This window comes from Acomys minous (assembly GCF_964271855.1).
Source record: "Acomys minous genome assembly, chromosome: 1".
Classification (NCBI taxonomy): domain Eukaryota; kingdom Metazoa; phylum Chordata; class Mammalia; order Rodentia; family Muridae; genus Acomys; species Acomys minous.
In genome coordinates this window covers 13,942,115-13,966,361 of record NC_140483.1, presented here as the reverse complement: position 1 = coordinate 13,966,361, position 24,247 = coordinate 13,942,115, and the positions used below count along the sequence as shown (strand labels likewise).

Below are 24,247 nucleotides of genomic sequence, written 5' to 3'. Positions count from 1 at the left end.
TCGAGATAGTTCAAGATAATTTTATTTGAGTAAGGTTTTACTTTTTCTGTTCTTTTTTCTTTTTCTTAAAAAGGAGGTAGGGAGTTTTCCCACAATGTTGGCCAGACAGGAAACATCATCTTCTCCAATTGGGCCTCATAAATTTGAAAATAAAATGCTTACAACGAGGCCACCTGTGCCAAGCTGAAAGTAGACCCTTCAGAGCAAGCGTCATTCTTGGTGAGTTCATGCACTAGGCACCTCCACGCCAGGTACTGCAAATGTCACTGACTGAGGGACCGCTGTAGAGCTTCATACATCACTTGATCCTGTGAGGACAGAAGATACATCATGCTGACCACTCAGTTATGGGATGGGAGGGGTAACCTGCAAGCTGCCACATGGAAGCCCCAACCCCTAAGACCTCAGTGTGGCTGTTCTTGAAGACAGGGTGTCTCCATATGTGAGAGGTGAAGGGGGCCTCAGTCCCAAAGGACCGGGGTTACTGTACAAGAGGAAGTTTGAGCCGGGCATGGTGGTACACCTTTTAATCCCAGCATTTGGGAGCAGAGGCAGGAGGATCACTTTGAGTTTGAGGCCAGCCTGGTCGACAAAGTGAGTCCAGAATAACCAGGGCTACAAGGAGAAACCTTGTCTTGAAAAAAAACTTAAAAAAAAAAAGTTTGGCCACAGAATGCACAAATAAAAGGGCACATGGAGAAAGGACAGAGAAGAAGCCTCTAGGAACAGGGACCTCAGAACTCTGACAAGACAACATCTTGATCACAGATGCCTGTTCCAGAATAGTGAGAAAATACAATCTCTGTTGTTTAAGGTTCTTGTCTATGGCCCTTTGTTACAGCAGCCCTAACCGCCTTGCTTCTGCATCTAGATTCTACATTCGCTGCTTTTTAGGACACGCCACTGTTTCCACCATTTGTCCAGGGAGTTTGCACACCAGGTCAAGAGGTATTTGTGCCTGTAAACTACCGAGTCAGGATGGAAACAGGAGACTACAGTAAGGGCTTCCTGTGTCTTCACATTCCAAGAAACTGCCAAGCTGGCTCACAACGTGGCTGCTCCACTCTTCCCAGCACAATGTACCAGGCTTCCAGCCCCTCACACCCTTGTCTCCCTGCTGTGGCCAATCTTTCCAAGTCCTGCCAATGCAGCAGGCATGCGGTGGACACTCACCGCTGCCACAGCAAACTTTCCAGTGTTAGATGGCAATTCCAAGCCTACCTACTTATCCCAAAGAAAAATTTACAACGTTTCTGGTTTATTTCCAGCAATGTAGAGTCTACCTTAGGGCCACCAGTTCAATCCTTAGACTCTACATGATATGAAGAGAGAACTCTCACAAGTTATCCTCTGATTTTTGCTTATGTGCTGTGGTACAAGTATGCCTCCACCACACACAAATAAATGTAAAAAATAAAAGGTAAATTTATTTTTCAAAGCCAATTGTGCTTAGGCATGGTGGCTCATGCCTACAATCTAACACTACTCCTGTGTGGGTTTTGTTTTGTTTTTGTTTTTCAAGACAGGGTTTCTCTGTGTAGCTGTGGCTGTCCTGGACTTGCTATGTAGACCAGGCTGGCCTCGAACTCACAGCGATCCGCCTGCCTCTGCCTCCCAAGTGCAGGGATTAAAGGCGTGCATCACCACCGCCCAGCCTTTTTTTTTCTTTTTGAGACAGGGTTTCTATGTGTAGCCTTGGCTGTCCTAGATTCACTTTGTAGACCAGGCTGGTCTTGGAACTCATAGTGATCTGCCTGCCTCTGCCTCCCAACTGCTGGGATTAAAGGTGTGTGCCACCACACCAGCTATTCCTGTGTTTTTTATTTAATAATAAATTTGTGGGATGTGTTTTGGTCTTTTGAATAGCTATGCCATTTCATTACATGAACATTTAAAGTGCAGGCTTACTATTATATGTGCTAGTGAACAGTACTGTGGCACATGTCTGTAATCCTGGCACTTGGAAGGCTGAAGCAGGAATCTCATGAGTTTGAGGCTAGCTTAGGATATATAAAGAGACTATCCCTCAATAAAAATTAAATAAAATAATAACATTTCTGAGTTCTTCACCAATGTCATTTCCCACCTCTTTTCTCAACACTGAGAAACGTGCCTCACCTTTACTGATATGGATGGTTTCACCTTCTTGAAAGCTTCTTCAAAGTGCTTATGACTGACCTTGAGCTCACCTGTGGAGGGAATGCATAAATATACAAGTCAGTTTAGTAAGCCAAGAAAACTGAGATGGGTGATCGGATGGAACCTATTCAAGTACATTTACATCTGCCTCTCTCCAGCTCCACATCACTGAGATCTCTCTACTTCCTTTGGGGAAAGAGGACTGCTGGTTGGCAGTCTGTCTCTCAGGAATGTTGGGATGGAAGAAAAACGGTGGAAGCCAAGCTGTGCACGCTGCTCACACTGTCAGAAACGACCAATGTGGTCTCAGGTAGCATTAGCTCAGTAAGAGATTATAAGAAGAGATGGTCAAAAGGACTAGAATCAACTGGGAAGCTGTACTACTACCCAACAGTATATACTCTTGAACACAAGTTTACACTACGGAGTAACAGCGGCTAGAAGTCTCAAAGGCAAAAATACTCAGGGTACCTGTACATATCACAAAACTGGTTAGACAGGGTTATAATTTTTATAAGGTAATGATATAATAGCTAAATATTAAAAAACAACTTGGTTTGTAATGTTAACATGACAATTTATACTGAAAATAGTAAGCAAATATTTGGATAATAACATTTACCTAAAATAAAATAATAAATGCTGAACACCTTACTGAGAAGTTGGAAAGCAGATCTGGCTAGGATTTGGGTAAGGTTATTAGAGTAAAGTCTCTAAAGGCTAGAGAGCTAAAAATGAAAGCCAAGGAATGCAGAGACAGCAGAAGTTGCTTTTTGTGATATAAAAAACAATCAGACGAATAAGTAGCAAATGGAAAAGGCCTATTGATTTTTAGTCACCAAACATACCCTAAGAAAGTGGCCAGATTCAACTTACAAAGTATCAAGGAGGATGTGGCAGAGTCTCATTATGTGACTCATAAACTTAAGACCCCTTTGTCTTGGTTTCTTAAACAATGGGATTACAAGTACACAACTTAACGTGGTTCTGATTTTTGTTTATAAAATGTTCTAAGTTTGCCTATTATCATTAACTTCCAAAAGAAACAGAATATAGTTTAGGAAAAAAGTTTCAATAACGGAATCTTTCTTTTTAAAGCCAAGAGTGAGTTGTTTTGTTGGATTTTTATTTAATTTACTCACCTATTTAGTTATTTATTGTAGGAGTGCTCTATCTGTATGTGCACCTGCATCCCAGAAGAGGGTACCAATCCCTTTACGGATGGTTATGAGCCACCATGTAGTTGCTGGGAATTGAACTCAGGACCTCTGGAAGAGTAGCCAGTGCTCTTAACCACTGAGCCATCTCACCAGGTATCAACAACTGAATCTTAACATCCAGAAAAACCACTTCCCAATAAATGTATATATGTGCCAATAAATCTATGATAAGTAAATGTTGCTGTAACAATATTTAGCTTTGAGATTCACAGAAGTAGGGCTGGATATATGGCTCAGCATTTAGAGTGCATCTTGCTCTTATAGAGGATGTGAGTTCAGTTCCCAGTACCCACATCAGCTGGCTCACAACCACTTCTAGTCCAGCCTTAATGATTTTGTGTCCTCTGAAGGCACCTGTGTTCATGTCACATTTCTCCCTCACCAAAGACACAACATAACACACAATTAAAAGGAGACCAGTGCACATCTGAAGTTCCACAAGAGTACATCTGTACAGTACACGGCACCTCACAGACACAAAGGGTACTCTGTACTTGGCATGGCTGGAATACAAGCCATAAGTGAATCTTTAATGGCCACATAATACCCAAATAATAACATCAAAAATACTGTCAAATGTGAGATAAACAGCAAATGTGTTGAAAAGGCCCCACGCCATTCATAAAGGAATGCATGGATTCTGTCTTTGGGCTTTCTGGCTTTTGTGATGCTGGGGTTAAAAAGAATCATGAGCTTTGCACACGGTAAGAAAATGTTCCATTACTAAGTGATAAAAGATGCCATCTGGGGGACTGGAGAGATGGCTCAGCGGTTAAGAGACCTGACTGCTCTTCTAGAGGTCCTGAGTTCAATTCCCAGCAACCACATGGTGGCTCACAACCATCCGTATAATGAGATCTGATCTGCACTGTATACATAATAAATAAATCTTTAAAAAAAGATGCTGTCTGATTTTATATTTCAAATAAAAATCCTGATATGTGGAAGATTATGTATTTAATTTCTCCAATTTAGGATGAATTTTAACAGGCAAATGAGTTTTACTTTAGCAACAGAATTAAGTTTTTTTTCAAGTTAGTAGCAAACTCAAATGATAATGGCAGTGGATGAGCCCACTGGGTTCTATCTAGTCACTTGTGTGCACTGACAGGATGCAGTGCTGCTTAGGGGAGAGCGCTAACTACATAATGGCTACTATAGCAACAAGAGTTTACATAACTTTCCACAGCAGTCTCTAAAGGTCTTATCAAAACAAAGTCATTTATTACATTGTTTAAAAAAAAATGCTAGAGAAGCACCACTTTAAAATATTCAGAATGACAAAGCAGAACAGCAAGATCCTAAAGAGCCTCATACCTGTCCCAATTCCACTCTTCTGTCCTGCTAGTTCGTGTCTCAGGGCACAGAGAGAAGCTTCTCGTACCAACGCAGAGAGGTCTGCACCCCTGTTCAAAAAAAAAAAAAGGCGCTCTTACGTAGTCTTAGGTATTCTAAAAGCCAAGAAAGATGTTCACTTATACGTAACAATGAGGGAAACGAGCAATGAATGAAGGCGGGACAAACTGACTAGGTCAGCAGGAATGAGTGACCTTTAGAAGAAAGGGATTTGTGGAAGGTGTGATACAATGAAAATGTCCTTCCTCTTAGCCATAGATACTAATGTTAATACAAAACACCCAGTCAGAGGCTAGGGTACAGTGACCTGAGTTCAATTCCTGGAAACCACAATATAAAAAAAGAGGAGGAAAGGAAACAGTAAAAAAGAAAAAGAAAAACCCAGTCAAAGCTCAGGCAGATAACTGATGGATGAGTCAGTCAAGAGTCTAATAGATACAAGCTCCAGGATTTTTTTGTTGTGTTGATTTTTGAGACAGGGTTTCTCCAAGTAACAGCTCTGGCTGTCCTGGAACTCACAGAGATCTGCCAACCTCTGCCTCCTGAGTGCTGGGATTAAAGATGTGCACCGCCATGCCCAGTGAGCTCCAGGACTTAAACAACAAAACAAAAACCCAAAACCTCCTATCTCAAAACACAAGGTGGCTTCTGAGGAACAATACCTAAGCACCCTAAGGTGGTCTGTCCTCTGACCTCTACAGGCACCTGCACACACACACACAATTAGTAGAAACTTTACACATACAAAGCTGAATGGACACACACATACACACCAAGGCTTAATTTGTGGAATTATTCCAAATAACAATAGCAGGCTGGGCCAGCAGAATTGCAAGAGGTTGATGAAGCATCTGGGTTGACTGGGGCTTTCTTATACTGCAGCTTTAACATCATCCACAAAGATTCTTTATGAAAGAGTTTTAATTTTGGAACTAAAGCCTAATTTACAGGTATCAAATAATCAAGTGCCTATGTTACTATTCAAGAATAGTTCTTAGAAGTAAGTTTACAATGCTGAGCAACAGCCCTGAAGCCCTTAATGATGAAAATATTTAGTCACTCACTTTTACTTTCTTGTGGAAAGCCCAGTATTATTTGGCCTTGCTCTAGAGACATATACCAAGCACCGAAAGTGTTAGGGACAAACAACAGGGCTTTTAACATTAGAGAGTGGCTGGGGCATCTCAGCTAAACTACAAGAATAAACATAAAAGCTGAAGGCAGAAAAGTTGCAGGCTGTCAGTGGCACACATGCAGAGAGCACACAGCCTTGCAAATTAACCTTGGTTGTTCAGATGTACCTAAGCAATTTGCTAGCCAGTGAGAAACACATGATTTACATATTTGAAAAGCAGAACTAGCAGTGAAAGGAAACAATGTGGTTAGGGACGCCTGAGTGTTAACAGGGACACTATGCCAGGAATTCAGCCTCCAAATGGGCAGGCAAGCTGTCTGAGAAGAAGGCAGCAAGAACCAGTTGGTCACTAGATAAGATGTCATACAGAAAACATCATTAGGTTTTCCAACAATCTAAAAAATGAGCATCTTTTCCTGCTGAAGAAACTACGCTCCAGAGGACTGAGAGACTGGAGATTTAAATACTCACGTATAGCAATTACAACGAAGGTCATTAGCGATTGCTTCCAAATTTACATCTTCATCCAGTGGAGGTCTGGTGCCATTCTGTATAAGAGAGAAATGTGGATGAGATATGATAGATATTGATTTATAGTCAGATTTTATACTCACCAAGATAGGAAAGATGTTTTCTCCAGGGTTGTCAAATACAAATAACCAAAACACTATCTATGAAACATTTATATAATTCCTGTTTAGTGGTTCTTCTTGCTGTATCTAGTTTGTTGTATATATGTATATGTAAAAAAATTAAAAATAAGAAGAAAAAGAAAGTTTAAAAGAGAGGAAGAAATGTGAGTTTTGTTTGAGGCACTAAAGGCTCATATGAATCATGTCAGTCACTGGTTCTTAATGAGGAAAAATAGCTGATGACTAAGAGAATAGAACTAACTCCAAAACCAATGTAGAGTGCCATGGATTTCAATCTGGAGAATTAAGGTCAGAGGCAGACTGAAGTGTAAGAAGCTGTAAAGGCAAACCACCGACACTCAGGAGCTGGAGGGACTCATGTCATGAGACTGACTGGAAGGAGAGTAATACTGAACCGAGGTTGTTGAGAATGAAAGAACCTGCTCTACACAGGACCGACCATGATGTTGTTTAATCCCTCATCTAAAGCCCAACCTTGGGGCTGGACAGATAGCTCAGCAGTAAAGAGTCTGCTCTTCCACAGGTCCTGAGTTCAATCCCCAGCAACAACACTGTGGCTCACAACCATCTATTCTGCCCTCTTCTGGTATGCAAGTGTACATGCAAGTATAAATCTTTAAAAATAAATATGTTGGAGGTTGGTCTGATGTATTTTGATGCTAATTACTGCTTGCTGTCTCTGTGCCCCACCTGTACCTTGCCTAAGAGCCGAACCTATTTGACCAATAAAAGGCCAACACGCCTGGGCAGGGCAAACGGGAGAGACATAGCTAAGGTTCCAGGGTTGGGAGAGACAGTAGAGTCTTGGGAGGAAGAGAGACTGGAGGAGAGAGAGAAGCAGCTGTGCCATGGGTTAGGTGGAAGAGAAGCACATGGCCGGCGTGGATAGAGGGCTCGGCTCAGATGATGACAGCTAGCAAGTATTTGGAATTATGGATGGGAGGTAGCTTGATACAAATTATTAGAAGCAGATGGCATGGGATTGGGGCAAGGATTCCATACCTGCCCTACTATGGGAAGTAGTTTAGAGAATTAGTATCTGCCTTGCCCCAGGTTAACTACGGCTATTTAAAATATAACAGATGTCTATGTCTTGATTGGTTGCTAGAAGGTTAGAAAATACTGTTGTAATAATAAGTATAGGCCTAATGATAGGTCATACTGGTAAATTAACAGTAACATAAATAAAACCCAACCTTGACATTGGAACCAATTCCTCCCAGTTTATAAGTACAGATGCTACAAATGACAAGGATGAGGAAAGTCTCAGAATTTCAACAGTGAATGCAAGCACTACGTACAGAAGCCATGCTTAGTAATATTCTAAGTAGAGGCAAACACTACATAGTTTAAAAAAAATTTTTTTTTTTTTTTACAGAGGCTGTCTTCAGTGCTAGGATTAAGGCGTGTGCTACCATTGCCCGGCCACATCAAAGTTTTTAAGATACAAAAAAATGAATGTTGACAGTTAGAAAACTATTTGTGTGTATATATGGGTACACACATGCCAAAGAATGCAAGTGGAGGCTGGAGAAAATTTCCAGGAATTGGTTCTTTCCTTCCATTATGTGGGCTCTGAGGACTGGACTCAAAGTCTTCAGGCTTGGAGGCTGGTGCCTTTACCTCTGCGCCACCTTGCCAGTTCCCACTATAGCTTTTAATGACTTAAAATGTAAAATAGTAGGTTCAAGAGTATCATCAGGCTTGGGGTCGGGGTTCAGGTTAGGATTAAGGATAGGGTTAGGATTAGGGGGTGAAAAAGAATATTCTCATCCCAATGCAGGACTTAGATGTACATTCCATCTTCCTTCCTTTGAGGCATATACTACATTATGAAATAACTATTTTAACAAATGCACATGTGAATAACATGCCACTGAGTTAATCTTGGCATCAAATAGCAACACTGCAGGGTATGGTTAATACGGAGGTCAGCAGACAGCTACCTTATGCAATTATCAATCACCCTACCCAGATCCACAGGAAACTTTGCAAGCATCCCAGCATGGCCAGTTCAAACCCTGCAGGAAACCATCAGGATAAACATCAACCCATCTAGCACAGGGCCAGGGAATCAGCTCTGCTACTGCTGCATCCACTTTTATCCAGCGACTAAGCTCTGCACAGAAGGCAAAACCACTCTGAAAGCCCCACACAGCCCGAGCACTAACTGTCTCTCAGTGCAGTCAGGATGTTGATTAATCCTGGAGGGGAGCAGAAAGGCAACTTTTGCAGACCTGTATATATTTGTGGTAAAATGTATATGATATAAATATGTTCCATTTTAAGGGAATTCAGTAGAATTCTTTCAACTTTTCAAAATCAAGCTTTATACCCACCAAATATTAACTTAAAAAAATATTTATTTATTTTATGTATGTGAGTGCTCTATCTGCATATACACCTGCATCTGGAAGAGGGCAGGTTAGATGGTTGTGAACCACCATGTGGTTGCTGGAACTTGAACTCAGGACCTCCAGAAAAGCAGTCAGTGCTCGTAACCTCTGAGCCATCTCTCCAGCCCCAATATTAACTCTTCATTCTTCCCATTCCCATGCCAGCTCCTGGCAACCACCATTCTACTGTCTGCCTTTATAAGTTTGGTATGTGATGTTTTCTTTCTTGATCTGAAAGCATTATTTGGGACAATTCATGACACGGGACACTGTACTGTGTCTACTTTTCTGTGTGTGCATCACATCCCAGAAAAAAGATCTAGAATACAGACAAAATATTAAGCTCAGCTTTCAAAAACCCAAATTCTTTTCTTTTCTTTTTTTCTTTCTGTTTTTCTGAGATACAGTTTCTCTGTGTAGCCTTGACTATCCTGGACTCACTTTATAGGCCAGGCTGGCCTTGAACTCACAGCGATCCATCTGCCTCTCCCTCTCAAGTGCTGGGATTAAAGGCGTGAGCCACCACGGCCTGGCTGTCAGACCATTTTAAAAAACAGTAAGAATCACCAGGTGATGGTGGCGCATGGCTTTAATCCAGCACCCAGGAGACAGAGGCAGGTGGATCTCTGTGAATTTGAGGCCAGCCTGGTCTACAAAGTGAGATCTAGGACAGGCAAGGCTACACAGAGAAACCCTGTCTCAAAAAACAAAAACAAAAAAAAAGTCTGACAAACCAAATTAGTACCACATGTCCAGAAGAGTCCTACAGTACTGTGCTGTGACGACTGGGATGACAGACCTTCATTTTGAGTAAGGAAAAATGAGAATGGACAGTGTGTGTAGTGACCACAACCAGCCCACTGTGGAAAATGAGTCCTGGTAACATTTAAGCTCCTAAGTTACTAGCTGGAATACCTTTAAACGTGGTGTGGGCAGGGCTGGAGAGACGGTTCAGGGTTAAAAGCTCGAGCAGAAGAGCTGCCTGCATGAGGAGGCCCACACCTTCAAATCACCCGAGCCCAGGGGGTCTGATTCCATCTGACCTTAATGGGCAACTGGATGCACACATCAATTCATACAGAGACACATACACACATACATGAAACAAAATGAAAACATATTTAAATGATGTAAACATACACAAAAGTAATTTCTTTTACTCACTTTTGTGATAGTCTTTAATATGGCGACACGGTCCGCTGGGGGTGGCAAGCCCACAAAGAGTGTTTTGTCCAGCCGGCCTGGGCGCAGAATGGCAGGATCAATGATATCTAGATAGAGAAAAACAGAAATAAATAATATACAACAGTTGTTTTTTAAAATGTTATCAGTAAAAGACAGGAAGAATTCTTTTTTTAAAAAAAGCTAAAGATTGTGGTCAAATCAGTGTTACTGGAGTCAAATGCTCTGGGCTGGGACAGTGGCTTAGCTGGTAAAGTGTTTACAATGCAGGCATTAGGATCCCAGTTCAAATCCTAATCAGATTTGTCACATAAAAAGCAAAGTATGGCAGCAAGTACCTATAAGATCAGCACTGGGAAGGAAGGCAGAGATAAGAGGATCCCTGGGGCTTGCTGCTCAGCCAGTCTAGCCACAGTGAGTTCCTGACTCAGTGAGGGATCCTGCCTCAAAAAACAAAGTGAAGACTGTTGGGGTGGCCCACAAATATTGTATTTTCTGGCTATGAAGAAGTGTGTTCTTGTTATTTGAAGCCAGCAATGCCTGGCTAACAAGATATGTAAATGTCAGGTTGCCATGGAGAAGGCGACCCTCCACAGCCTACTACTAATTGCTTTTGCATATAAAGAGTTGGCAAGCCAGAGCTGGGGCACAGGTAAGGGCAAGACACTGAAGGAAGGCAGAAAGGAGGAGGATGTAGGCAGCGAGAACCACGTGGAGAGAGAGAAGTCAGGTTATGTTATACTATAGCTCAGAGACTGCCCCAGCAAATGGCCAACAGCTTAAACTACATAGATGTCTCCGTGTCTTTTTTTCCCCCCCAGACAGGGTTCTCTGTGTAGCCTTGTCGGGTCTTAATTCAAAGGGGATCTGCAAAAGCTTGGCAACAGAAGACTGAGGAAGATAGCCTACTGACCTCCACATACACACATGCACAGTCACATATACACTTCATGCACAAATACCCCTCCTATAGAAATCAAAAGCTACTTATCAAAATACATCCATGTGAAAGTAAAAATCTAACCCTACCTGTGCTTCATATCTGCTCTTCCAGGAATCTCAATCTGAGATAGTATGTCCTACTACCTACCTACCTACACACACACACACACACACACACACACACACACACACACGCGCACCCTTTCTTCTCCTTTATCTGTATCTGTTGGAATTTCCCAAGAGCACCTAAGACTCCCATAAATCTTCTCAAAGAAGCTGTCTTGTGTTCCTTGGTGTTCTTGGCTCTTAGTAGCTAGGGCACAGAGCTGAGCTTCACCAGTCTTTATACCAAGTGTGAGAAGTACCAGTGTTCAATCTGGTGTTTAGCTAGGGCGGTGGTGCACACCTTTAGCCCCAGCACTCAGGAAGCAGAAGTAAAAATTTCCCCAGCCTTGCTTCAGCTGTTTTCTGGATCAGCTTCGCTCAGGGCAGATTTTCTTACTTCTTCACCTGAGAATGTATTCTGAAATACATGTTTATAGGATACAGAGTTCTGAGTTGACAGTTTTTTAAGCTCTTGGAAAGCATTATACCATTTATCTCTGCCTTTATTATCTTGTGATGTGTCTGCTGTCATTTCAATTTTATAGTGCACATGCATGCATGCAGGGAAAAACTCAACACATAAAACTCCACAAAAATGTGGAGTTTTTTTGTAGGTCAGTTATTGATAATAGTACTTGTTTAAACTGGGTGCAGGAGTACACGCCTTTAATCCCAGCACTCAGGGAGGCAGAGGCAGGCGGATCTCTGTGTGAGTTTGAGGCCAGCCTGGTCTACAAAGTGAGTCCAGGACAGCTGAGGATACACAGAAAAAACCTGTCTCAAAATACCAAACAAACAAACAAACAATAAAAGAGTACTTGTTTAGTATGTACAAGGCCCTGGGTTCAACTCCCAGCACTGCAAAAATATTTTTTAATTAAAAAAAATAATAACCTGGCAGAAAATAACTATAGACATTAAAATAATAGTCACATGTATACAATGAAATAGAACAGCCAAATAGTCATGAATACAACCAAAAAGATCCAGACAATCTATCTGTAAACATATGCAGTGAAGTGACACAACAGGGTTTGTTATAAGGGAAAAGGAACAAAAGAGGTACAACAGAGCAGAAGATAAACACAATATCAGTCACTCAGCACAGGCCAAGCTCAGTGAGAATGTTAAACAGAATAAATACTATGATTTACAACTAAGAAGAAAGAACTTTTCAGATGATTGAAGCAATGAGGGTAAGAAACCTATCAGGAAGGATAACATGTGTGTAAATAATCAGAACACGATTTAAAGAAAATATAATGACACAGAAAGTCCTATTATCCTCTAATCTACTAGGATTAAATAAAAACAAAATTGTTTACAGTATACAATGAAACAATGCTATAGAATCCATTAAAAATAGAATATGCTGCTACAGAAGACTGAAGACATCTTTTTGAAATCTGCTAGGAAAAAATGATCTGCTCAAGGAAGGTAGCATATGACCGTATTTCAATCTAAAGGACTTTCGAGCTCTTATCTTGGAAGACTCTGTAATCTTATGACCAGTAATTAGTCCCAATACTAGTACAAAACAAAACAACCCCTCCCCCAAAACAAAACAAAAAACAAAACCCCAAGAATTTACATAGTCTTTGCTCCTGTTCCCAGCACAAGACTTTTACAATTTTCTGAGTGACAAGGGTATCTTTGCTGTACTAATAAGGCAGCTTGTAAGAAGTCCTTAGATACAGTTAGCATGAGGATCAGTCACTGCACAGACCGGGCATGTAAGCAGTGTTCAAAATTCTGAGCCACGCCCTTTCTGAATTCTTGCGGGGGGGGGGGGGGGGAGCCCCAATTCAATCATGCGACCAATGGGTTAATTGGTCTGTGGTGGTTTGAATAAGAAGGGGCCCCACAAGCTCACAAGTTTGATGCTTAGGGAGCCCCACTATTTGTTGGAGTGGGTGTGGCCTTGTAGGAGGAGGTGGGTCACTGGGGGTGGGCCATGAGGTTTCAAAAAGCCCACTCCAAGCCCAGAGTCTCTCTCTCTTCTCTTCAACACCACGTCTACCTGTGATGACAGTGGGCTGTGAAGCCAGTTCCACTTGAACGCTTTCTTTGTAAGAGTTGCCATGGTCATGGGGTCTCTTCACAGCAACAGAACACTAAGACAGTGTCCATAATGAAGTCCCAATTTAAAAACCCCCCAAAGTTTAAGGAAACTTCCTAGTTAGTGAAATTCTGTGTTTCTCCCAGACCAGGTGCCATGTGGGTCCTTTGTAACAAAATTGTAACATAAAGCTTAACACTTCCCTGAGGTCTACCAATAGTTTTTAGCAAGTTGCTAAACTTGAGAGTCATGGAATTGCCAAACTCAGAAGTACAGGTATCCTGATAACACTGCTTAGAGCTGGCACTAAAGTAGTGCAGTCCTGTGAGGACTGATTCAGTGAGTGAGGTCTGGTAAGTAAGTATCAGAATTGCTTTACAGTCTCTTTCGTTTTCAGGCCAGTCCAGGCTGTAACGACACTATTTAGTGGGTCTTATTGGCAATTCTTGGCAGCACAATAAGACATAGTCTTTTTTGTTTTTGTTTTTTCAAACAGGGTTTCTCTGTGTAGCCTTGGCTGTCCTGGACTTGGTTTGTAGACCAGGCTGGCCTTGAACTCAGTGATCCACCTGCTTCTGCCTCCCAAGTGCTGGGATTAAAGGCGTGCGCCGCCACCACCCAAGACACAGTTTTACAGCCAAGACTTGAGCCAATGCCTGTCATGCTCACAATTTATTTTATTTTTTACCCAAAGTCAAACTATAAGGTATAATTTTCCATTTTTTAATTATAAAATGCAATGGTTCTACAGTAACTTCCTCCCAAAGAGAATTTACACCTGTTAGACACTGAGGAGTCTGTATGTGTGATCACAGCACTTAAAGAGGCTGAGGCAGGGATGTGTAACTACCAGGCCTTCTAGGGCTATTTTGTGAGATCCTATCTCAAAAAAAGAAACCAACCCAACCCCAAGTCTGTTAACACATGGATCAATGGAGATGGCTCAATGGTTAGAAGCCCCTGATGCTTTTCCAGAGTACCCGAGTTCAGATCCCAATATCCATGTCAGGTAGTTTCTGAGAACTTGACATCTCCTGGCTAGCAGACAGTTATCAAACAGCACAATAGACTATGCGAGTTTGGATTGCAGGGAGGGCAAATGATTAAAAATATGAACAGAAATTAGAGTAAATAGAAAAGGTAACTTTAGTACTTTGGAAGTTTCTGGTTTTCCCTGCCCCAAATCCATCATAGACTGCTTAAGCTTCAAAACAATTTTTAAATCTTAGTTATAGGCCAATAATGAGGTGTGATTTTAGTATAAAATCTTTATAAAATTTATCTTACATTTTCAGATATAGTGACAAGTTTTTGTTTCCTATGAACTTGAGAGAAACCATACTATACAAATTCTGAGACAACTTTCAGTGTCAAATGTATTAAGCCAGGCATGGCCCATGCCTATAATATCAACACTTAGGAAGCTAAGGTAGAGGGACAGATGGCTCAAAGGCAACTACACTGCAATATCCAATTTCTAAAAGCAATCAAACAAACCAAAAACAATTATGAGAGTGGTACACGTATTCCATGACAAGAAGACAACTTTATTAGAAATGTTCTAGTGTGCTTTCTACTGCTGTGATAAACCAAGTAGCTTAGGGGAGAAAAGTATTTGGCATACACTTAATGCTGCTAATGACTTGCTCACTGATTCATATTTAACTAGCTTTCACTTTTTCTAAAGATTTATTATTTTATTTTATGTGATTTATGGAAGTTTTGCCTGCAGGTATAGATGTCCACTGTGTGTCTCTGGTGCCCAGAGACCAAAAGAGAGCATAGGATTCTCTGGGACTGGAGTTAAAGATGGTTGTGAGCAGACTTGGGTGCTGGAATATGAACCCGAGCATCAAGAACATCAAGTGCCGATAGCCTCTCCACCATCACTGCAGCCCACAGCCCACAGCCCACAGCCCACAGCCTGCAGCCTGCAGCTAGCTTTCTTGTGCAGCCTTTCTCCAACTGTTAGGAAGGTTGTGGCTCACAGCAGGTTGGGTCCCCTCATGTCCATTAGCACTCAAGACAACCTCTTAGAGATAGGGCCAAAGGCTAGTCCTCCCAGAGCAGCTCTTATTCCAGCCAAGTTCCACCTTCCCAGGCAACTCTAGGCTGTGTCAAGCCGACACCAAACAGCCTGCACAAAAGCCAGTAAGAAAAACAATTTCATGAGAATCAGGAAATAATGAGTTTTTTGGTTTTGTTTTTTTTTTTTTAGGTTTATTATTATTCTATGTGTACACTGTTTTGCCTACCGGTATGTCTGTGCACCACACTCTTGCAGGGGATCCCCTAGGACAAGAGTTAAAGACACCTGTGTGCTGCCCTGTGGGTGGTGTGACTGGAACACAGGTACTATGCAGAATGGTAAGTGTTCTTAACTGCTGAGCCACCTTCTCCAGCTCCAGTGTTTTTACTGCAGCATACACAAGAGCTGTCTAAAGTTTTATTTCACGTTTTGAACACATTTCTGTCATGTTTTTTTTCTTACCTGGCCTATTAGTGGCAGCCAAAATAAAAACTTGCTGACGGGTTTCCAAACCATCCATCTCTGTCAGCAGCTGATTAACCACACGAACACTAGCACCTGTCTTTAAAAGAGAAAAATCTAGAACCATCACCTTCAACATCAGGAAAGCAGCATCCCTCCTCCATTTTTAATCCGCACAACAGAACACAGCTATTTGCTAACTTGAATGACAGTCCAAGGAAGAGTACAGTGACTGAACAGTAGCACCAACCAAAGGCTGAGGCAAGACCACCCAAACTAGGACTATAGGTCAAACGGAGCAACAGAAAGAGTCTCTTTAGAATAATAGAAGAGAGAAGAACAAAGTAAGGAAGGGAAGAGGAAGCAAGGGAGGAAGAGAAAGGAAGACAGGCAGGTAAGCTGATGGGCACAGTGACTACTTCTTAAAGAGTCACTAACTATAGATTCTGTGTAAAACACAATCATTAATGGACTCCCTAGCAAAGATGTTATTAATCAAAGCCAGGATGAGAAAATTGAAGCTTAGAAGAGGTTATTTATCTAAGGTCTCATTTCTACATAAGGTGAGAAATGAAACTTACACTAAATCTTATGCTTCTGAATTATTTAACAGCTACCACAAACCTCCATTAGGGCAGCTCTAGACTGACTCAGTTCTAAGCTCTAGCTTCTGCCTAGGTCAGTGTCCCACATGCTCCAGTGAAAACAAACAGGAACACTGAGCATGTTAAGATTCACATATTTTTCTTGAAGCAAATGGTACTAAGTATGGCTATTCAGGGAAACATCCTGATTGTTCAAGAAGTGTATGGCTACAGAGATACGGGAATATGGTAATAAAATACACAGACAATGAAAGAAATGAGAAAGTGGTGCTATGGATCTTTTATTATTTTTTTAAAAAAAGATTTATTTTATTATTATGTACACAGCGCTCTGCCTGCATGTACACCTGCAGGCCAGAAGAGGGCACCAGATCTCATTACAGATGGCTGTGAGCCACCATGTGGTTGCTGGGAATTGAACTCAGGACCTCTGGAGGAGCAGTCAGTGCCTTAACCTCTGAGCCATCTCTCCAGCCCCGGATCTTTTATTATCAATTGCCTTTCTTCAATATAAATTTATGTATAGACACAGCAATGTGCTTTAACCCACTCCATTGATTCTTTTAGAAAGATGCATTTGTAGAGCCTTATCATTCTCTGATGACATAACACTAATAATTAAGACATTAAAAGACTTATAATCCAGACTCAATAACATTAAAAATCACTAAGTTTTAGCCAGGTGGTGGTGCCACATGCCGTTAAGCCCAACACCTGGAAGGTACAGGAAGATGGATTTCTGAGGCCAGCTTGGCCTACACATCAAGTTCCCTGTATGTATATGTATGTGTGTGTGTGTGTATGTGTGTGTGTGTATATACACATATGTATGTACGTATGTATGTAGGTCTAAAACAAGGCATTATCAAGTAAATTCTGCTACAGCTAGACTATGGGATATTACATAAGCAGTAAAGCAAATCATTAACATATCTCTACTTATATATAAAGCAGAGGTCTGAACTATACTAGTACTAATGGAAAGACCCCTAGAACAATACACACAGAGCATGCAGTGTTAGTGTCAGCAACTTGAAGGAAGTGTAATCAGGAGAAAAGGATTTTAACTTTTCCCACAAATGTGACATATGAATTCTTATAAACATGCATTCATATGTAACTAGAAAATTCTCCAATACTTACTTCTCGGTCTGATCTTCGAGGACATAACGCATCCACTTCATCAAAAAATATCACACAGGGTGCTGAGTTCTTGGCTCGTTGAAAAACCTGCCGCACAGCACGTTCACTCTCACCAACATACTAATACACAGAAAGCAGACAAAATGGAGAGACAGTTCAATCTTGGGGCTGAGTAGCAAATGACAGTAAAAGTTTTATATCATGTAGATCCTGTGTATTTATATTTTTAGTCATGTTAAACAACAATTAAAGAAAAAGAGGCCATGAGTTTGAGAGAGAGCAAGCAAGGGCTGAGGCCCATGGGAATGGCTGAATAGAGGAAAGGACAGGAGCAAATGTTGTAATAATAATTTTTAAAGTATTTTTAAAAAGTAAAGTCATATAGATGTCAAAAGTTCTAAAAGTATTATATTAAACCATATGCAATTGCTAATATTACATTATTTTGATGTATAAAAATAGCCAGTTGTGCTAGAGTTTACTCCCCTACAAGCTCAATATTTGGGAGGCTGAGACATGATCAGTTTGAAATCATCCTTGACTACAAGCAAAGCTCTGTCTTAAAAAAAGACAGTCAATTACATACTTAACCAAATCAGCTATTTAGTCACAAAATAAAGACAAAATAGAATATAAAATTACTAGTTAAAAAAAATCCCATAATTCTATTGTATTCTAAAGCCAATTTCTGATTTTCTGCATAATTAAAACACCCAGGAGTAATTGTTACACATCCAACAGTATTTTGAAAACACAAATCAAACTGATACCTACTCCCAGATATAAACAAACAAATATTCATGCTAAAACTTTTATATAGCAACAATGGACTCAGGGTGAATGTGCTAAGCATCTCATAGATTCAAACGGCTAACCCCATGTCAAAATCTAAGTTTAAATATGAACATTAAGTCAGTCATGTTCAGTCAAGGAAACATAAATAATCCATAAATAGCAATACATTAGAACTGAGTAATAAGATAATTTACATGTAAGGACAAGGTTTTTCTCCTTAGCTAGACATACATTTTTTTCCTGAAAGGGCTCAAGCAGTGCAGCATCTGCCCAGTATACACAAGGCTCAGGCATCATTACAAAAAAGAAAACAAGTTTCTGTTTCAGCACGGTCTGGTGCTTCATGTTCAGATGTTAGATGCTTGCCCTGCTCTATGTGCAGACCCTTACGGATACCAAAGTGACGCTGCATAACCTTGTTTTCAAATAATCCCCAACTGGCTACATAAAAATGCTTACTCCTAGGCAGAGCAGAAGTGAGGTAGGCGGAGCTAAGTTCGCGGGCTTGGAGGACAGAGGACCATGGGAATGGAAGAGAAGGGAAAAGGAGAGACAGGTAGAGAGAAGAGGAAAAGAGGAGATGGCCATGGGTTAGTGTAAAGAAGAACCACACAGCCGGGAGAAGTTTACTCTGAGATCAGCATGGCTGGAGAGAAGCCGCCCAGATGGAAAGCAAGTGCAGGTATTTATATTATTTTGGATGGGAAGTAGCCCAGATAGGGATGATGAAAGGGAATGGCAGGGAGCGTGGAACTAGGAGATAACAAGGTAGTTTAGGGGGTTAATATCTGCCAAGCCCCATGTGAAATAAGGCTTATTAAAAATCTAACAGGTGTCTGTGTCCTTTGCTGATATGGTAGCAGGTTGAATAATAACTGCCATAACAGTCTATGGATTAATAATAGATAATAATAGACCATTTTCCTGAACAAGTTTCTTTAACTAACACTACATAAAAGCAGGGCATGGGACGGGGAGATAAACAGCTTGCTACACAAGCAGGAGGACTCGAGTTCAGGATGTGAAATAGACAACGTGGTGGCTGGAATTTACAATCCCAGCACTGAGAGGTGGAAACAGGAGGATCCTTGGGCTGGTTGATCAGCCTATCTGGGCCAGTTGGCAAGTTCTGGTCCACTCAGAGACCTTGTCTCCATAAAATGAGGTAGACAGAAGGTGAGGAACAACAGTCAAGGTACACCTCTGGCTCCCCACACACCTACACACCCGTGTGCCCGCAACACATACAACACAAGCACCCTCTACTATTTAATCTTCCCATGTATTATTTTGTGTATGATATAGGAGGAGGCACGCATGCATATGGAGGTCAGAAGACAGCTTGTGGGAGTCAGTTCTCTCTTCCGTCATAGCTAATTTTACCTGCTGAGCCATCTTGATGGCCATAGACCAGATATTTTTAAGAAAAGCTTTCAGGGATAGGGAGGTAAAATGTCAGGAATGGAAGGAAGCAATAAACACAATGGCAATGGAATATTGGGCATAGCAAGCCAAAGTGGCCAGTAAAATGAATCTAAGTTAGGGTAAGTGACAAAAGAGGAGCTAAGCACGCCAGGCGGCAAACCCAGATAAACAGCTTGCTGCACTGACATGTGCAGAAGAGGAATACCTGCCCACAGTGGCAGAAGCAGCAACACAGCACAAGGAATGGAAGTGGTGTCTCCTGAGTAGTGACAGCAGTCACAACAAACTCTAACACTGGCTCCAGCAAAGGGTTAGGGAATCGCAGCATCCTGAGTGTGCACCTGCAGGACTGAGGGTCCCAGAACCTGAGGCCTACAGAGGAAGTGGGACACTAGAGTCACAACCTGACTGCTGCAGTGCTCACTGCTGTCAAACAAAAGCTACCAATGCCCAGCACTCAAACACCTTCTTCAGTCCTCTCACCACTGCTATCCTGGCAGAAAAGGACCCGGCCAGCTGTTTAAAAACACCAAAGCTGAGACGGAAGTAAATCCTTAGAAAGAGACTGAGTGACATGATTGAGGAGGGTCTGCAGAAAGCTTCAAACATATAGCTCCTGCTCCCTCACACTGGGTGGTAACGACACATTAGAGTGCATACTCTATAGCTTCTTGTGTTCCTGAACTATTTCATACTAATTTAAAAATTTTTGTCTTCAAAATATTTTACTCTTACTTTTAACTTAATGTATGTATTAGCATCTATTCTAAATATAGCATCTATTTTCTAGGTTGGCATAAAGGCTCTGTAGTTCCAACGTTATCATCTACCAACCAACTACTTTTAAGGTTTACTAATACTTTATTCTCCATTAGAAATGTTTAAGAAAGAAAGGTACAAAAGTATGTAAAAAATCCCACAGAAAGTAAAGCGTAAACTTTTATAGGAAAAGCCAAACACACCAACTAAGATTAAAGAGAAAGAGAGAAAAAGACAGAGACAGAGACAGAGACACAGGCCGGGCTTTCCATCCCTAACACTGGAAAAATATAAATAAAAAGATTGGAAGTAGCTAATGAGAGAGAGTATACTTAGCCTGCATAGAGCCCTAGACTTAATCCTTGGCCCCGAAGAAAGAACTTTGCACTAGAAGCATGAATGTGATGTTACTCTCCACTGCCGATGGGACTGGATTTACCATCATCTAGAGAATGGGAGGGCACACCCCTGAGACGTCTAAGGCCTCACCCTCAGGAGGGGCACCATCTCATGGATTAGAATGTAAGCTATTCAACATGCTCACCAGAACCATCCACAACAATGAAAATAAATATTTTCCTCAAGTTGTTTCTGCTATTTTGTCAGGTCTAGAGCCGTACTACTCTGAACACACCTGATTTCATCTGTTATTCTGTCAGAATGACAAGAAAATAAACTAACACAATTTATTTTTTGTTGTTGTCTAAATATACGACAAACTCTGAATAACCTTTTTGCTTTACATATGGATGGCAGGAAAAAATAAATACAGTCTCTTAACTTTGATATAAGTGCAGAAGACACAGCATTTCAGTAATGTCTTTCTTCTAAGTATCTTTTATTTATTTACATATAGATCACCAAGCCACACAACACAAATTCAAACCTCAACTCTACTACAATACTCCAATGGGCAAACCCTGCCAGTTACAAAGCTTCTCTGCCCTAAGCATTCCTTATCTGTACTGTGCAGCAAAAGAGAGAAACTCAGAGCCGGGGAGACAGCTCAGTTGATACATGCTTCCATGTAAGGATGAGAACTCAAGGTCAATTCCCAGCACCCCCTGAAAAAGCTGGGCACTAGGTGAGGCAGAGAGGGCACCTTCCCGGGGCTCACTGGCCAGCAGTATAGTCTCACAAGCCCAACACAAGGTGGACAGCTCCTGAAGAACAACACCCAAGGTAGACAGACCCTGATCCCCAAACACATGTGTACCCACACACATGCATTCCTGTGAACACACATACACACACACACACACACACACACACACACACACACAGAGAGAGAAAGAGAGAGAGAGAGACAGACAGACATTAAAGAGAAGAGAGAAAAGAGAAGAGAGACAGAGACAGAAAAACAATTCATACTTTACAGGCTGTTCAAGAATAAATGCATTTGGGCTGGAGAGATGGCTCAGAGGTTAAGAGCACTGACTGCTCCTCCAAAGGTCCTGAGTTCAATTCCCAACAACCACATGGTGGCTCACAGCCATCTATAATGACATCTGGTGCCCTCTTCTGGCCTGCGGGTGTATATGTAGGCAGAGCACTGTATACATAATAATAAATAAATCTTAAAAAAAAAAAAAGAATAAATGCATTTGAAATGTCTGACAGAGAACAAGCACATTTCAAAGTTAATAACTGCAATAAGTCATTTCCATGTTAAAGGTGTAGAAACTCAAGTTTGTAGGTTAATAGGTTTACTCAAGAAAGCATTTACAAACCCATATGTTATAGCAAGCTCAATCTTTTTACTCTACAACAGAGATTTTGTTAAAATGTTACAGTTGCCCAAAGATCTGGGAGCACCAAATCCTACAGTTTGAATCATCATGGTTTATCTTAATTAAGATGATGACTGCTGCCAGACAACTTACCATATTTAATAACTCGGGGCCTTTGACAGATATAAAATTTAGTCCAGACTCATTTGCCACAGCCTAGACAGAAGAAATAGAAAGATACAAATAAGACAAATACTTATTGGGTTGTCAAATATTAAAAGAAAATTTAGCCGGGCGTGGTGGCACACGCCTTTAATCCCAGCACTCGGGAGGCAGAGGCAGGCGGATCGTTGTGAGTTCGAGGCCAGCCTGGTCTACAAAGCGAGTCCAGGGCAGCCAAGGCTACACAGAGAAACCCTGTCTCAAAACATCCCCCCCTCCAAAAAAAAAGAAAATTTAAGCCAGATATGGTAGCATGTATACACCTTTAAACTCAGCAATTGGGAGGCAGAAGCAGGCACACCAAGAGTTCAAGGCCAGTCTGGTCTACACAGAGTTCCAGGCCAGCTAAAATGAGGCCCCATCTAAAAGAGAAGAGCAACTCTAAATGGCCATTACAATTTAAGTTGTGAGATGAGTATCACTCTTTTCTAATGGTACAAACCTTTAGGAAGCCATCTTGATATACTTTAAAAACATGCACTCTATTTACTGAAAAATGATTTAGGACTACATCCTAATAAAAGTACCAATGAACACAAGATTATATAATGTTATGGGATTTTGGTTGCTTGTTCGGGTGGTTTTTTTTTGAGTCAAGGCCTCATGTGGCCCAGGCTGACTTCAAACTCACTGTGTAGCAGAGAATACCTTAAACTCCTGATCCTCCTGCCTCAAGCTCTGAAGTCCTGGACTACAAAGTGTTAACAACCATAACCAGATTACCAAAACTATAAAACATGTCTATGGCAAAACACACATTAAAAATCTTGAGAATGTTCTAATTACATTTACTTAAGTGTATATATGTACGTGTGTGTGTGTGTGCGCGCGCGCGCGTGCATACACATGCTTTACAGCACTCTTCTGCACAAGTCTGTTTTCCTTCCTCAATGTGGGTCCTGGGATTGAACTCAGGCCATCCCTTCAGCCTAAGGTATTAAAAGTACTGTATTGAGGGGCCAGAGAGATGGCTCAGTGCTAAGAGCACTGCTTGCTTTTCCAGAGGACCAGGGTTTGATACACAGTAGTGGGTATAATTCACGGTAACTCTAGCTCCAGGGTTTCTGATGCTTTCTTTTGATCTCTCTGTACACCAGGCACACATATGGTACAGATGGTATTTTTTTAAAAATAATCTAAAAATTCCGTATTTAGGAAATAATACTAAGCAAGAAAAATGTGTTTAAAGACCTTTTTTAAAAGTCAGATATAATAATATACATTTATAATCATGGCATTCAGGAGGCTAAGAAAGGACGATGTGTAAGAGGTCAGCCTGCAGTACATGAGTTCTAGGTCAACCCAGGAGATAGAGCAAGATGCTACTCCCCATAACTAACATAAATATTTTTTAAAATATAATTTTCATTTTAGGAATATATACAAGTTATTGTTATGGTTTAGATATGAAACATTTTCCAAAGGTTTGTATAGTAAAGGCTTGACTATCTGCTGATAGAGTTTTGGGAAGTAACTACATCCTAAGTTTGATTTGAACTAAATGATAGCTTAATTGCTACATTAATAATTCAATCTCCTGGGGCACGGGGAGGGCGGTGCATGTCTTTAATCCCAGTGCTTGGGAGGCAGAGGCAGATGGATCTCTGATTATGAGAACAGCTTAGTTACAGGACAGCCAAGGATACACAGAGAAACCGTGTCTTGGGGGTGGGGGTGTTCAATCTCATTATTCAGAAATCAGGAGCACATTCTGGAAAGATCTATTTTGTCCTAGTCTCCTTCTGATTCTTGCTCTCTCTGCTTCCGAGCTGCTATGAGGTTACCCTTATGCCATGCTCTCACCACAGGCACAGAAACATGGAGACCAAGATACTGGACTAAAGCCTCGGAAATAATGAGCCAAACCATATCCCTTCACCTTTAAGTTGT

The 24,247-nt window shown here is 41.2% G+C and overlaps 1 protein-coding gene across 3 annotated transcripts in view; it reads right to left on the bottom strand.

The window, feature by feature from the left end:
* Positions 1 to 24,247, bottom strand: part of NVL (nuclear VCP like) — a 63,915-nt gene continuing 39,668 nt past the window's right edge. For 2 of the 3 annotated variants that reach the window (XM_084793805.1, XM_084793806.1), the window contains exons 16-23: positions 22,289 to 22,351; positions 17,427 to 17,546; positions 15,679 to 15,778; positions 10,064 to 10,170; positions 6,322 to 6,398; positions 4,677 to 4,765; positions 2,119 to 2,189; positions 1 to 308 (exon numbers count right to left, since the gene is read on the bottom strand). In XM_084793805.1, coding sequence (XP_084649931.1) covers positions 264 to 308; positions 2,119 to 2,189; positions 4,677 to 4,765; positions 6,322 to 6,398; positions 10,064 to 10,170; positions 15,679 to 15,778; positions 17,427 to 17,546; positions 22,289 to 22,351 — 672 coding nt within the window. In that variant the 3' untranslated portion in view covers positions 1 to 263. Of the gene's footprint in view, positions 309 to 2,118; positions 2,190 to 4,676; positions 4,766 to 6,321; positions 6,399 to 10,063; positions 10,171 to 15,678; positions 15,779 to 17,426; positions 17,547 to 22,288; positions 22,352 to 24,247 lie in introns of those variants that run through there. The other variant, XR_014781400.1, reaches the window with a different exon arrangement.